General features: G+C 38.5%; 2 protein-coding genes across 2 annotated transcripts in view; one reads left to right on the forward strand and one right to left on the reverse strand.

Annotated features, from left to right (window-relative positions):
- LOC140258742 (transient receptor potential cation channel subfamily V member 6-like) overlaps positions 1-9307 on the reverse strand; it is a 31223-nt gene extending 21916 nt beyond the window's left edge. The window contains exons 1-3 of the mRNA XM_072349361.1: positions 9199-9307; positions 8617-8799; positions 340-437 (exon numbers count right to left, since the gene is read on the reverse strand). Of these exons, the coding sequence (XP_072205462.1) occupies positions 340-437; positions 8617-8747 (229 nt within the window). The 5' untranslated portion in view covers positions 8748-8799; positions 9199-9307. The remainder of the gene's footprint in view (positions 1-339; positions 438-8616; positions 8800-9198) is intronic.
- The window catches only part of LOC140247952 (uncharacterized), a 132796-nt gene that overhangs the window by 102517 nt on the left and 13533 nt on the right, over positions 1-16746 (forward strand). The gene's annotated exons all lie outside the window — the stretch shown is intronic.

The raw sequence follows: 16746 nt of genomic DNA on the forward strand, positions 1-16746 counted from the left end.
TCACTCCATCAAAACCTGAATACTGAACAGAAACCTCAGGTGTTTGTGAGTGCCATGAAATGAAATGAGTACACAGCCCTTCCACTGCCCACCTACCTGTGTAAATCATGTCCTTCAGTCCCACTGTAAAAATGGCCTGTTCAAGCTGTAAACCTCCATCATTACCAACTGTCTAGGACTCAAGAACTCATTTTCTTGCAAGGCTGTTGACTTAGATTTAAGTCATTTGATCCTGATGGTGAGAATGTTGCAGTAAACTAGCTTACACACTACTATACTCAATGTTTCAGGCTCTTGCTTACCCCCAAAAAACAATTCAGAGAAAATAATAAGAGTTACCTCTCTGATAAATATCACATGTTCCACCAGTGAGAAGTTTCCTAATGACTGGGATGTTGTTCTCCTTGGCAGCCTGAAGGAGTGGGGACTCACAGATCCTGCAGTGAAGTAAAAGTGGCTTCTAAGGAAAGCAGACAAATATACGGAGCCTCTTTCCAGAATATTTCTTGAGACAGTATGAAAGATCAATTCTTTTCTTAAAGACCAGTAATGCATATTTATCAACTGAGGTGTTTTTGAAGGAAGGAAAGGTAAAGGAAGGGAAGAGGTTTATGTGTATGTGTGTGGCTTATTTATGTGGTCTATGTTTTGGGGCTCAGAAAGCAATGAGTCATGTGATACCCTCCTGCCAGCGAGCTAGCTGTCTCAGGAGCTGGGAGGGAAGTGTCATTTTAATACAGCACAATTAGGAAAAAAACAAAAAAACAAACAAAAAAAAACAACAACAAAAAAAAACCTTTTAAAAACATACTGCATCCAAATGGATGGAAAAGATACAAACAAGAATTCTCTGTTATGTCTTAACAAGGCTGTGGTAGAAGGATGTGATGTGCAACACAGTAGAATCATAGAATTACTCAGGTTGGAAAAGACCTCAAAGATCATCAAGTCCAACTGCAGCCTAACCATAGTACCCTAACTCTAACAACCCCCTGCTAAATCCTATCTCTGAGCACCACATCCAAACAGCTCTTAAACACATCCAGGGACAGCGACTCAACCACCTCCCTGGGGAGCCTATTCTAGTGTTTAACTACCCTTTCAATAAAGAAGTATTTCCTAACGTCCAACCTAAACTTACCTTGGTGCAACTTGAGGCCATTTTCCCTTATCCTGTCACCTGTCAACAGTGAGAAGAGACTTTCCCCGCTCTCAGTGTAAGCACCTTTCAGATACTGGAAGAGAGCGATAAGGTCTCCCCTCAGCTTCCTTTTCCCCAGACAAACGTAACTTTCTCATAGAAAGTTATGAGGAAAACTGAATAGTTTAGCTATGATATTTTTTCCTCCGATGCTGAGGAAATTGAGGACAAAATGAGAGCTGAAATATATGCCAGTTCTAGGAAGGAGCATACCATTGTACAAGTTTCAGACCAAATCATTCACATATATTTGGAGAATACCCATGGCTCTTCCACCAGACTCCAGGTTATTTTAAGAGACCCTTTGGATTTGATTAAGAATTTTCAATCCCAGTCACCACACTTCACTCCGGCAATGCCTGCTGACGCAAATAGCAGATTGAAAGACATGACCCTTCTTCTCTTTTCAGCACTGGTGAGGCAATATCTGGAGTCCTGTGTCCAGTTCTGGTCTCCTCATTATGGAAAACGTTGGAGTGAGTTCAGAAAAGGATAATGAAGATGATTAAAGGACTGAAGCATCTTTCATATGAGTAAAGACTCAGAGATCTGGAACTGTTTAGAACAGAGGAGGCTCAAGGGAAATATTATCAAAGTAAGCAAATATCCCAAAGTAGAGTACAAAGAGCATGGAGCCAGGCTGTTTTTTCTGGTATCAGTGACAGAACAAGAGGCAGTGGGCGCTGACTGAAACACAGAAGGCTTTGTTTGAACATCAGGAAGCACTTCTTTACAGTGAGGGAAACAGAGTGCTGGCATAGGTGGTCAACAGAGGTTGTGAAATCTCCATCCTTGGCAATAGTTAAAAGTTATCTGGACATGGTCCTGAGCAACCTGCTATAAGTAACCCTGCTTGAGCAAGGGTACTGGAACCAGGTGACCTCCAGAGGTCCCTATCAACCTCAGCTTTTCTTTGAGTCTATGATATCCTAAACAGTAGTTCTGATAGTAGCAGAGGATAATCGACTCTTGTAATTTAGTGTGGTCCTTGCAATATTGAACTTCTTCAGCTTCTGTCTGACACGATAGCTTCTACAAACTACCTATCTTCAATTGCTGGAGTAAAAATAGCAAAACATCAATTGTTTAACTTGAAAACCACACCCACAGGGACTGCTCCAAAAGTAATGCCTCCTATGATTCTGTGATTCTATTTTATGATGTTGGCCCATTAAATCAGAGGAAGATATTGGTGGTCTGGCAGAAAAGGTTAAACATTTCTACCAATATTCCATTACATTTTATTGCTGTGTAAAATATGGCAGCAGAGGAACGGTCTGACAAAAAGGTGTCTGACATAGAAGTGCAAAGGTGTGCCATTGAATTCCTCCATGAAGAAAAAAATTGCATCCGTTGGCATTCATTGATACTTGCTAAACTGAACAGTGGAGATTGAACAGTGGATGTGAGCACAGTGAGGTGATGGGTGCATTTCAGCAGTGGTAACAGTAAGAGTGGGTCACCTCTGTGGGTGCAGATTTTTTATGAGAGTGGCATGCAGGCTTTTGTTCACTGCTGATGAAAACGCATAGTTAATGGTGATGACTCTTCAAAGACAGTGTTTTGTAGCTGAGAATATGCTTTATCAAATAATGTTATTGTGTTCTTTATATCTATGGTAGTTTTCAGAGAAATAAATAAGAAACATTGCTTTCAGAGTGATCCATGTATATTTCTTTCTTTAAATTGTTCTTTTAAATGCATTGCTATAGAATCTTGAGGCAACAACAACAAAAATAAATAAATAAATTCCCCCCCACACACCTTTTACATGCAGTTATACCTGAATTTAATCCAGTTGAAATCATAAAATCATAGAATCAGCATAGAAAAAGGATGTGATGTGAAACAGTAGAATCATAGAATCATAGAATTACCCAGGTTGGAAAAGACTTCAAAGATCATCAAGTCCAACCACAGCCTAACCATAGTACTCTAACAACCCTCTGCTAAATCACACCTCCAAATTTGTGAGCTCTACATAGTTTTACATCAGAAGGATAATGATACATCTGGGAAAACTTAAGAGAAAAAAGCAAAACAAAAAAACACAGCCTAAACAAAATAAAAGCATAAGTGAATGTTATATTTATCATTCAGTAAAAGGAACATTTCCTATTACCAACAGCACCCCCTTGTCTAAGTCACTAGAAATTGGCCTAGCAAAACTCTAAAGAACAGAGGAGAAGTAAGAATTAATAATTTAAAGAACCAAACTGAACAAATCAAGGAGCCATTCTGACATGTTTTTTGCATCCTTCAAACTCTTGGTCTTGCTGCTCCGAGAGATATTACTTTTCATCTGGCAGTTGCATTAGTCGTTCTTTACATGACTTGATGTGTATATTGCATCCAGGATCAGACAAACGAAGATAAAATAAAGGGACGCTCTGAACAAATGCTCTAACATTCATCATCAGTGAAGCAAGCTTACCACCTCTACCATTATTTTGGCTGAGGAAGACTCTGTTTTCCTAAGGAATGTAACTTACTGAGACAGAAAGTAGGAAGGAGGCGGGATTTCGATACTATAAACAATGCTGCAATTAATCTGTTGATACTTTACTGGGTAGGCACTTTTATCCCTTCAGTGACCTCAGAAAGGAGGAAGGATTGGGCAAGAGATAACGTGGGAGAACTCAAACACAATACCTTTCTGAAAAAAACTCTCCAAAGTTCATGTAAACAACTAATTAAGTTAGAATCTGTCAATTAGACACCTCACAAATACTGTACTCAGCTTGCAGAAACTGAGGGCAAAATTGTCAAACATATGTAATCATGGTAGAGATCTCCTACTTGCCTCAGAGTGTTGGAGATTCCAAGCCAAATAGCAAGCTGCTGAGGAACCCAGAGTTGTTGGTAAATATCACAGCAAACTTCCTCTTACGGCCCAAAGACTTAGATGCTTATACCATACACTTTTACTCACATTTAAATCACTAGCCTCTAATTGGGGAAACTTTTTATTCTCATTTAAAACATACCATTGTGTCAACTCATTTTTAATACATTACCACAATGTGCTGAGTGTAGTACTATAGTACCATAGTACTATAGTATAGTTAAGTACTGTAAGACACACATTCACTAATATATAAAAAAAAAGTTACATGAATCTAGAACATTCAAAGTATTCATATTTTTAAATAGTTATGCATATCTATTTTCTTTATGCCATTAAGCATAGCATGAATTTTTACATGTTACAACTCTATGTTGTGTTTCAAAGCAGCAGCAAAATAAAAAGTTTTAGCAGTTTCTTAACGGAGATTGCTACAGCATATGCTTGGATTCCATAAAGTACCATTACACCACTGGACAGAGAAGGTGTATTTCAGAGAATGACTCAGCAAAGAGACATATTCAGATGCCCTGAGAAGATAATTCAGAACACCCACGTTAAGCTGCTGTTCTAAATTATTGTCTTCATCAACTATGAAATCAACTGACACCAAGCTCCTAATTTACCCATTTACACTAGGTATGTAACACTAAGCAGTGCTGATGTTGCCTTATACTGTTTAGGATAAGCACAGCTACATAGCTAAACAGTAAGTACTTCTGATAGATACTGGAACGGGTTGTCCAGAGAAGTTGTGAGTGGATGCCCCATCCATGGAGGTAATGAAGGTCAGGCAGAATGAAGCTTTGAGCAACCGAATGTAGTGAAAGATGTCCAGGCCCATGGAGGTGTGGGTAAGGTGGAACAGTGTGTGAAACTAGATGATCTTCAAAGGTCCTTTTCGACCCAAAATGATTTATGATTACTGTAATTCAGTTTTCTTTATAGATGATTCCACTATATGCTCAAGAAACTGTACGTTGTTTTTCAATACAGATAAGGGCAAGATCAGAAACACCCAAAAATCCATTGTGAAACAACTGCAAGGTAGAATGTAGGTCAGATGCTGACTGAGAGAGTAATGTAGAACAGTTTCAAACAAGATTAAGTATTTCACAGACACTCTCTGCTAGTAACACATATACTTTTGGATTTAGGGCTTCCTAATCACTTCTTCTGAGTCCACCCTGCTCACTGCATTTAAGAGAATATAAAGAATGCAAGAACTCCATAGATCTTAACTCTGCTATCAAAATAGGAATTATGATTAACAGGGTACATCAGGGATGAGCAGATGATCCGAGACAGCCAGTATACCTTTACCAACGGAAGGTCATGCCTGATCAATTTGGTGGTTTTCTATGATGGAGCAACAACTTTGGTGGACAAAGGGAATGCAACCGATGTCATCTACCTGGACTTGTGCAAGGCCTCAGGACGTTTGCCCACCACATCCTTCTCTCTAAATTGGAGAGATGTAGATGGACTGTTTGGTGGATAAGGAATGGGATGGAAGGCTGTAGATAGAGAGTTCTGTTGAATGGCAATATGTCCAGGTGGAGGCCAGTGACAAGTGGTGTCCCCCAAGGGTCTGTCTTCAGACCAGTGCTCTACACAAATAACATCGATTGGGAGCTCAACTGTGCCATCAGCAAGTATGATGATGACACCAAGTTGAGTGGCATGGCTGACATGTTAGAAGGAAGTGACGCCATCCAGAGAGACCTCAACAAACTCAAAAGGTGGGCCCATGTGAATCTAATATGATTCAACATAGCAAAGTGCAACAATTTGCACTTCCTTCATTCAAAGTAACCCCAAATACGTATACATACTGGGAGAACTCCTTGAGGGTAGCCCTGAACAGAAAGACCTGGGGGTCCTGGTGGATGAAAAAATGAAATGCCAGCAGTGCGCTCCTGCAGCTCAGAAAGCCAGTGGTATCCTGGGCTCCATCAGAAGAAGGGTGGCCAGCAGAGAGAGGGAGGTGATCGTCCCTCTTTACTCTGCCCTCATGAGGCCCCATCTGGAGCACTGTGTCCAGGTCTGGGTCCCCAGGCTGTCTAAACTGTCCAGGTTTAGATTGGATGTCAGGGGGAAGTTATTCACAGAGAAAGTGGTGAAGTGATGGAATAGGCTGCCCAGAGAGGCAGACACAAGATTGTTCTCTGCAAGTTACGTAAATTGTCCAAGCACCTCTGTTATTTCTTAACAATGCAGACATGAAACTGATTGATAGCATTATTTCTTAAAAAATAGATAGCCACAGTTATTTCATGTGGAAAAGGGCTTCAATATTTGTGTGGAAATGTACTACATAGATTAAACGTTTTATTGTTATTAGAATAATGAAGTCTCACAGCATCCCAGCAAAGTCAGGTGATACCACTAACTCCTGAGAAGCAACTGTGAGGTAGAAGAGACATATAGATAACTTACTGACCCAAGTTATTAAGGCAGGCAGTAGCATAAAGAAAAATAAAACTTAACATTATGGATCCATCCAGTAAGTTGTTTTAGTTTATTCCTTGATTACTTTTAATGAACAGTGTAATTCATAAATGGTGGAGTTTCCAAAATTACATGTTAGGGATATTCTGTTTCCTTAGAACTTTTAACACTAAAAGCCAGACAAGAACAAACAAAACAATCATGACTACCACCACCAAGTACCCAGCAACAACAACAAAACCAACAAACCAATGGCTCTCTTATCATTTCTGGAAGATCTATTGGCTGTGAAAGGCATCTGATTCTTCTTCACCCTTATCAGCCCTGCATTTTCATAAATATTTATCACTTTTTATAAACCTGGTTGTGAACTGAGCCTTACCATCATCAGTTGTGGCTCAGAAACAACAACAACAACAACAAAACAAAGCAACCAACCAAACAAACAAATCTCATTTTTCTAGCAGAGTCGTTACACACAAATTCACGAAGACAGAGCACAGCAGATAAATGGTAACATATTTACCACTGACTTTCAGTATGAAGAAAGGTTGAGGTATCTGGGCTTGACAGGAAAAGACTGTGAGGCATTCTAATTGCAGCCTATGTGAAGAAGAGTAAAAAAGAGGAAGGGGCCATATGTTAGCCCCTTGGTAATAGTAAATGGTAAAACCAGGAGTTACAACACCGAATGATGAATTCAGAAATTCAGGGTGAATATTACAGGGTGGGGAGGATGGGGGAGGGAACCACAACACCTTTATCAGTGAAATACAAACACTGTAACAGATTCCTAATGAGGTAGTAGAATCTCTCTCCTGGGAGGCTTTCAAGACTCAATTACACAGAGCCAAAGCATTATGATTTAGAGCTGGCAATAGCTCAGCTTTGAGCTAGTGATTAGACCAGAAAGTTTTCTCCCACATCTGTACAATTTAAAATTGGGAAGATAATGTTATAACTGTAAAAACATTTAACATTTTCAGACTTTTAGCTTTCATGTGTTCAGTTGGGAGATTACGGAATCTACTGAGAACTTATTTTTCAGTTACTTAGGATTTTCATGAATGAACACAAATGTAAACAATTCAGAGTTCTATGGACACACAATTGTTCCTACCGACCCTTCTATTTTAAGAGTATTTAAGTTTCACTGCTTTGAAATAAAGTAGCACAGGCTTTTTAATCATTTGGAAGTTTTTAAGACAGATAGAGACATTTGTTCCTATTCAGGTACTATCCTACTTATTACTGTGCATGGCTGGGTGTATTCATACACAGAGACAGATTTTGCCCCATGTAGGCACACTTTTCTCCCCAGAGATGCTTGTAGTTTTGTAAGGAAATTTTAAAAAAGAGAAAGAAGGATTGGTGGACCGGAAGCAATTTTTCTTTACTTGGCTAATGCAGTTTTTGTGCATGCAGAAATGAGACCAATGAATAACAGATTCAGATGGATTTCAGTGAATACTCCTGCACCACTGTGTGGAAGGAGCAACGCTGCAGAACAGTGGCAAAGAGCCTTGATGCAGTATGACACATGAAAACACAAGCAATCTTCTTGATAACATAATGTCTAGGAGAATTCCTTCTTTGAATTACAGATAATGGCACCTGATCCAAGGGGGTTAGAAATAGCAGCCAAACTGATAAAGAAAATAATCATCAGACTGTAGAACGTTAAGCTCATTCTTTCTATAATAGGATCTATTATAAGGACAACCTTCAGAGAATAAAAAAATAGAATCCCTTTAAAAAGCCACCATTTCAAATACAGCTGACTACAGTTTAAATGCCACATACATTTCTAATTAAAGCAAAACAAAACCCAACTCATGCACTTCCTAATAAAGCAGGAAAGAAAAAAAACATACATTATTGTGACTGAAGTCCTGCACTCAGAGTAATTCAATTGAGATTTAGTAAACCTATCTGTGAAAGCAGATAACACTGGAACTCCAGAAACATCCCACATTAAAAGAGGTTGCCTGATAGAAAACAGTGCTCCGAAGTTTTTTCAAAGCTTATTTGCTGGCAGAAGAGCCTAATGGAAGAGAGTGAGAATGAGCTACAAGGAGAGAGCAGCAGAAGCAAGGGTAGACAAGATAGAGCACTGTACCTTTTCTGCTGGAGTAAGTAGATTTCATCCAGATGTTTATTCCAGGACTTTTTGCCTTGCAACTTCTGACTTAGTCCATTCCAGATCCGGAAATAGAAGGGTTTGCTATCACCAAATAAAGGTACCCCCATTGGATGTCCCTTTATCTTTCTTTCCTAGTTGTCTGAAAGCCAGTAATCCTTGCTATAGAAAAAAAAAAAAAAAAGAAAGAAAAATAAATAAATAAAAAATATAATAATAATGCCAGGGAAGGCTTATTACAAAGCACCACTCCTCTGCCCCCTGATGTGTTACTTGCAGAAGACACTGTCCTTCAGCTGCATCAGCTGACAAAAGTACATGTAAAACACATAATAAAATCACTTCTCTCTAGCAGACCATACCTCAGCCCTCATCAAGTACTTAGTTTCCAAAATAAGCCCAACCCAAAGGTGTGACTGATTTAGAACTACCTCCCTAGTAAGGTACCCCTCACAAAGACCCTATACAGCACTGAGGAAGTCAGTACAGCACTGAAGCCTTAGGCTTTTAGTACTTCATTTCTAAGTCTGGAATTTAGAAGTAATCATCCTCCTTACGTACCTTTGAATTCCTCTGAGAAGCAACATACAACCAATATCAAAAACAGACAGCTAAACAAGGCAGGCAAAACACCTTCGTGCCAAGTGAACATGTGGAAACTTGCCCTGTGCTCAGGTAAGGCAGTATGGAGGAGGACACACCTCCCACTCCAACTATCGCAAATTCCATTAAAGAGACAGTCATTATAGACTCCACCTTCTCTGCGTCAAACGAAATCATGTCACTTTACGAGCTGGAAGAAGAGTTTCTGTAAGTTAGTGTATGATGTTTGCATCTTTCATTTTCCTTTTAATTTTCTACAGTCTCTCATTGTTTCTCCACACTTACTAGAGAATAAGCAGAGTAATCTCCTCAAAACTACTGGTTTATTTAGACGATATTAAAGCTTAGCAAGCCAGTTTTCACATCCAAACTTAGGCATACTCATGATGTAACTTGTTTATGGAAACAGAATTCACCACAAAGAAAAAGAACAACACTTCAAGACAAACTCGAGGAATTGCATCCTAAAATATTAGATCCACTGAAGCAAACAATTTTTGGAGAAGATGTTAGGTTAAACTGTCCTAACAGGAAGAGTGATTTTCTTGCTACACTTAGAGTTAGCAGCCAGGTGTTATGAGCAAAATGTGAGTTTCTTGAACAATATCAGTAATACATTCCTGCTAATATTCGAACAACTGCAAGTCAATATCTCAGATGGATTCCCTAAATTGTCATGCAGTAGGTGAGGTGGGCTTGTTACAGCTCTCCTTGTTCAGACTGCTGTAGATCTGGCTTAAAGGTTTTCCTTTACCCATCAATATGAAAATAAAATTTTAATACTGCAAAAGAATGTTTTTATAATTCATATAGAATTAATTTGCAAATGTAATAGAATGCATGCAGTTTCTCACATACATTATATCTGGTGTTAGTTCTTAGCACCCATTTCTACTGCTTCTGAGTCACACTGTTACTCTGGATCCTAGCCCTAGTTCTCAAGGCCTTCCTTTATCTCCCAATGGTATTCTAGTTTCACATTCCACTACAAGTGTTCCTTGTTCTAGGCTTCTACTGCAAATTGTTTATCCCAGACGTCAGTCATGCCCATTCTTAGTGTCTTGATTTCTCTAGATTGTGACTTGGACTATTTCTGACTGATAATTTCTAAGTATTGGAATGCTTTGATTTCATCTCCTCATGCACAGTTTTTCTCTTGTATCCATGGGCCATGTGTAGCAAAGTAAACATGAAAAAAATGCAAATCACAATTTGATCAAACATGTTAGACACAGCAGTGTCTAACAACAACAACAACAAAATAGGAACAAAATAGTGATAAAACAATGCTAAAACCACAGTGTGGTTTTAGGGAATGTATCAGTATTACATATGGCATGGTTAGCAGGAGTTGTTCTTTCTAGAACTACAGAAATGGTTTAGGAAGATAATACGTGCATGTACTTTACCCACAACCAGGAAACTCATATGTTCAAATACCTGCTATAAATATAAGGAAATAAGACACTCCACTTTGACCAGCGGAGTTTGTCATTTTGCCACAGACACTACTACCTTGCACTTCTTTTTTCTTATTTCTTTTAGGTCATCCTAGATTTTCAAAAACATAACACATATCTTTGTAGCCAAATCTGAATGAGCTGACTTTTGATGACCCCAGATCTAAAGTTAGCATGCCCAAAAAGACTGGGAATAATCTCTACATAATCCTCCGTTTTAGTTTTGTTCTGCCCACATTTTCTGTTCCTTCTTTGTTTCAAATATAAATCAAAGTGGCTATTATCTAACCTATTATAAAGCAATTTCAGCACTAGTATAGAGATGATTTGCACAGTACATGGCATGGATTCCTTTCCTTCAGAATGACCCTGCCCCTTACATTCCATGTTTTTGCAAAACTGCTGTTAAGCTTCCTGGAAGTTCTGAGTACCAAAGGTATGTAGGATTTAATCCAGTGTGCTTACCTGGTGACAAATCGGGATGTGAGTACATGTTCTTTTTTTCTCTAGCTTTCACTTAGAGTTGCCTTAGAGAGGGAACATTACAAGTGCTGGATGATATTTTGAAGTTACCACAAAGAAATGCCTGATCCTAATCTTTCACAAAACACATCTGAATGTGAGTTCTGATTAGCAAGAAATTGAGATTCTAAAAGGCACTGTAAAAGTAAGGAAAGTTGTTGAGCATAAGGGTTTAGCTGCATATTGAAAAGTCCTTCCTTTATATCTTCTGAAAGATTTTAAAGGATTCCACTAGGCACAAAAAAGAATGTAAAGGATAGGATCAGGAAAACTTGCACAAAAATGGCGAAGAGAAAGGAAAAGATCTCAACTTATTTATTGTTTATGATGACCTGAAATTCTCTTTCTCATCAGTCTTCCACATTTGCTACACAAATCAATGTTAAACATCTGGCAAAAAAAGCAGCATGACTACAGCACCATACAGATATTGAGAAGCCAAGCTGACTAGTCTAGACAAGCCATGTTTTCAGTATCACTGATAAGCAGTGTCCCAGACCTTCCTACACTAATATTTGCCTGTTTTGCTGTCTCAGGGTCAGCTTCAGAGTCACAGGCTGCCAGACCGTTTCACAAGCTCTTACTTTTCTACTGCATTTATCTCCCTATTTTTCCTTATATTCTTTTTGAATTATGTACATGCTCAAACCTTAAGAATTAATTGACATATTCCATTTTTTTGCTTCAATTCACAAACATCTTTCATCTTATCTCTCAGTTTGTTCTTAAAAAAAATCCCACTTTAGAAATTACAAGAGGAATGTTATCACTTCAACGCTGATGAAAACAGTGTGTGGATTTGCATAACAGGGTTTAGGCTACCATCTTAAGACCAACAGTGGAAGTGCAGCCAACAGCCATACTTCAGTCTTTCAATATTGCCTCTGTACAGTACTGCTTATAAGGTAGTTATTTTTCTGACATTGCAGCGTTTAAGAAAAGCTCTAAGATGTGCATTTTGGGAGAAAAGAATGAGAGAAGCATGAATACAGAAAAAAAGTAGTGAAAAAGAACAGTTTCCGTGTATGCACAGGACCCAAATCCAAGAACTCATGAGGCCAGAAGTAAATTGTAATGCAATTTTTTCATGTGTACAATAGAAAATGTTCCATCTGAAAAGGTTGTACTAGCAACAAGCCAGCAACTGCTTAGTGAGTTGCAGATCCATTAAGAAACCTTGATGGATTGTGATATTTCCAGTTATTCAAGTCATAGCATCTTACTAGAGTTGCAAAGCAAAACAAAGTTGTAGATGACTGTATGCAAATACATGCTACTATGTTTAATATCACACAACTGAATGGTGACACTTATCCATGTAAAACAAAGCTAAGTAATAGAGGAAAATAACTAAATATTCCAGGAGAACTACCTCCACTATTCTTGAGAAATTCTTTTCTTCACAAGATTTCAACTACCATATACGTATGACTTACATTGCTACCAGTAAATCACAGATAACTCAGAAATAGAAATGAATTAACAATGCATTATAAACTATACCAGAGCATAGGTGTCCTTTAGGGATTCACTACACGTTACACAAGCAGCCATGATGTTTAATTCTGAGACTATGTCTCCTGGACTGAACTCAACCTGTCCACTGTAATAAAAGACAACAAAACTTTTTTTTTTTTTTTTTTTTTTTTTTTTTTTTTTTTTTTTAACAGACACAGTAACAGTAAGAGGACAGCTAAGGAGAATCCCCAGCGGGTGCAGTGGAGAACGTGATCACTGAGGATAAGGGAAAAGGTTGAGGTTCTCAATGCCTTCTTTACATCTGTCTTTAATAGTCAGATCAGTTATCCTCAGGGAACTCCACCCCCTGACCTGGAAGTCTGGGGTGCGGAGTGGAACAAACTCCCCGCAGTTCAAATGAAGACAGAGACCTACTACTGCACCTAGACTGTCACAGGTCCATGAGGCCAGATGGGGTCCACCTGACAGTGCTGAGGGAACTAGCAGAGGAGACTGCCAAGACACCTTCCACCATCTATCAGCATCCCTGCTCAAGTAAAGAGGTCCCAGAGGACTGGAGGTTTGCCAGTGTAGCTCCCATTTACAAAAGGGTCATGAGGAGGATCTGAGGAACTACAGGCCTGTCAGCCTGACCTCATTACTAGGGAAGATAATGGAAAAGATCATCTTGATCACATGGCATGTGCAGGACAACCAGGAGATCAGGCCCAGCCAGCATGAGTTCATGAAAGTCAAGATCCTGCGTGACCAACATCATCTCCTTTTATAATCTGACCAGCCTGGTGGATGAAGGATAGAGTGTTGACATAGTCTGCCTAGATTTCAGCAAGGTCTTTGACGCTGTCTCCCACTGTATTCTCCTAGGGAAGCCAGCAATCCATGGCTTGGACAGGTACACTCTTTGCTGGGTAAAGGACTGGCTGGAGGACTGGTTCCAGAGAGCACGGGTGAATGGAATTAAATCCAGCCAGCAATCGGTCATGAGTGGGGTTCCCCAGAGGTCAATATGGGGGTCTGTCCTGCTAACATCTTTATTGATGATCTAGACAAGGGGGTTTAGTACACCTTCATTAAATTTGCAGATGACACCAAACTGGGAGAAGAATTGATCTTCCTGAGAGTAGGAAGGCCCTACAAAGGGAACTGAATTGATGGGCTGAGGCCAGTGGGATGAAGTTCAACAGGACCAGGTGTCAGGTACTGCACTATGGTCACAACAAACCCATGCAAGCTACAGGCTTGGAGCAGAGTGGCTGGCAAGCTGTGCGGAGGAAAAGGATCTGGGGGTGTTAGTAGATGCTCAGATGAACATGAGCCATCAGTGTGCCCATGTGGGCAAGAAGGCCAATAGCATCCTTGCTTGTATAACAAATAGTATAGCCAGCATGAGCAGGGAGGTGATCATCCCTCTGTACTCAGCTCCAGTTACAGTCCCTGCTGCTCCATAAGATTACCTTCCCAATTTGAGAGGTCCTATATAAATTTCTGCACTTATTAGTATTCAAATTTTAGTATGGTAGATTGTCTCAATGAAGTCTTGACCTCTTCTGAAAGCTTTGGCAGTAGCAAGAGACCAGAGGAAGAGGACAGATGTGGCTGCAAATTCTGCAAAATTAACTTGGTCAACCCACTGTTCCTGGAAGCAGTATTAAAGCAGAAATAAATTTTCATGCTTATGTGAACATACTGCATTTAAAAAGAACTATTATATACTTCACAGAAAAATTTATGGTAGAAAATGAAGAATGCTGTACATAAAGTAGAATTGATTCAGGGAGATGGCAATGAACTAAACATGAAATTACATTTTGACAGCACTGAGGAAGTAAAATGAAACTTCTAGTTTTCCACTTAGTATATTTATTAAAATATCTACTAAAACTAATATATCGTCAACTGTGTTATTAGCAACATGTAATCTTCCCCTTAGTTTCTACTGAAAAGTTGTTGGTTGCTATTTTTTATTCATTTGTATTTTTGTTTTTTCACAGATTCTTTCCTATTCACCCTATTTAATAATGAAGAGTTTACCCTATTCAGAAAATAAGGTACAATTACATGCTAACAGTAAGAATTTTCACAGGATGTTTAGCTGCTTCATTTTCTGTGGGTGTTTTTTCACAATTAAAAGCTTGAGATTTGGTGCCTGCCACAGGGCTGTGCTGGATCTGATAATTTTATTTGTCAGTTTTCTGCACTTTTTGCAGTATGTTGATGTTTTCCTTACAATCGTGTTATCCAATTAAACTTAATCAACTAACAAATTTTGAGCCTTAAATGCCGCTACACCTGAAGAGCTTCAAGACCTATATTTGCATTAGCATTGCATTTATCACTCCCCTATAAAACTGACAGTTTTGATTTACAACAGAAAAAAAAGATTTGTCATTTAAACAGCATAATAAAGATCATGATGAATCATCACAGTTTAATATTACTCTCTCTTCCCTGGGGAATTTTTCCCTGAAGTAGACCTGCAGTAATTGAGTACAGAACAAAAGTTCTAAGAAATTAAAACTTCAGACACTGAATTTTTCTACTGTGAAAAGTGTCCTGAAGCATTACAAAGTATGTCTTTCTAGTGACCACAAACTAGTACTCAATGTAATGTCCCGCAGCTGAGTAACAAACAATTTATTTTAGATATTCCCTGCTGTCCCGGTGATTGTAAACTGCATATCCATGAAACATAACAAGAGCTGACATAGGAGTACCATTTAAGCTTTGATATGCTTCCAAAGGATTTATGCGTGGGTTCGAAACCCACTCCTGGTACCTGCAGAGTTGCACAGCAGAAGCGTGCTGGGACAAACCAACTCGTAAACTGTTGACACTATCCTGCATGTATTAAAAATGAGAGATTGACTACCTTCTACTGGATTGATGAAAGTTTATTCACATTGTTAAAGGTTTTCATAGAAATGCTTTCAGAGTACAAAGGATTCTTTCAGTAAGTTTACAGAGGACACTGCATTATGTGGAATGACTGAAATACTGAAGGACAGGACTGCCATTCACAAAGTCCTTGATACGATGAAGTTACAGGCCAATCAAATACTCAAGGAGTTCAAGAAAGAGATGCCCAAGTCTATTTCTGAGATGGAAAAAACCCTGGGGGCTACAGGAAAGATCACCCGATGAACACCTCTGTAGAAAAGGTCTAATCATGGTCTCTAGCTGCATTAAAACAGTGTTATAGATAGGGCTGAGCCAGACTCTTCTCAGAAGAACAAAAGACAATAAGAAAAACATTAAACAGTGCAATGAGGGTGGTTCTCTAGTGGAATAGGTTGCCAAAGGGAGGTCATAAAATCTTTATTGTTTGAGCTTTTCAAAACTCAGTTGAACAACACTGAGCAAATTGATTGAATTTTGATATTAGTGCTGTTTTGACCAAGGAAAGCGTGCAGACTTTAAAAGCTATGAATATACTGAAGTGCTTTTAAGCACTAAAAAATTAACTCTTCAAATATTATCTTTCACTAATTAACATGAACTTCTTGTATCTGTTCATTATCTGTTTAGTGGTGTTAATATATGCTACATCTGTAAAGCCATTCTTCAAGCATTAAGGTGAATTCTTCATTCTTCAAGCAATAGGTGAATAGCCATCCAAAAATATGACTCATTTGTCCTTCAGAATTTTTAGGGTGTAAACTAACTCAATTTGTATTAGTATTTTCAACACATAGGGCCTGAACTGTACTTACAAACAATTCTGTTTGCGATGTAGTAATGAGCTAGGTCTAAATTTAAAAATTAATTTTTTATTTTTTTTTAAAAAAAGGACTTAGAAGTAGCAAAAAGCTAAAGCTAAATCTCCTGTTTCCTCTGAAAAAATAATTTTAGAAGACAGACCTTATAAAAAAAAAAAAAAAAAAAAAAAAAGAAAAAAGAAAAAAGAAGAAAAATTCAATTTATTTTTAATTACTTTATGCAATGATATGTATCAGGCTAGGTGAAGTGGGCACTGAATTTTGCTAAAATAAACTGGCAAGGCTTTGATTTGCAAAATGAAGAATTTGTCTTCCAAAGCACCTGGAAA

This window comes from Excalfactoria chinensis, chromosome 1, assembly GCF_039878825.1.
Source record: "Excalfactoria chinensis isolate bCotChi1 chromosome 1, bCotChi1.hap2, whole genome shotgun sequence".
NCBI classification, from domain to species: Eukaryota; Metazoa; Chordata; class Aves; order Galliformes; family Phasianidae; genus Excalfactoria; species Excalfactoria chinensis.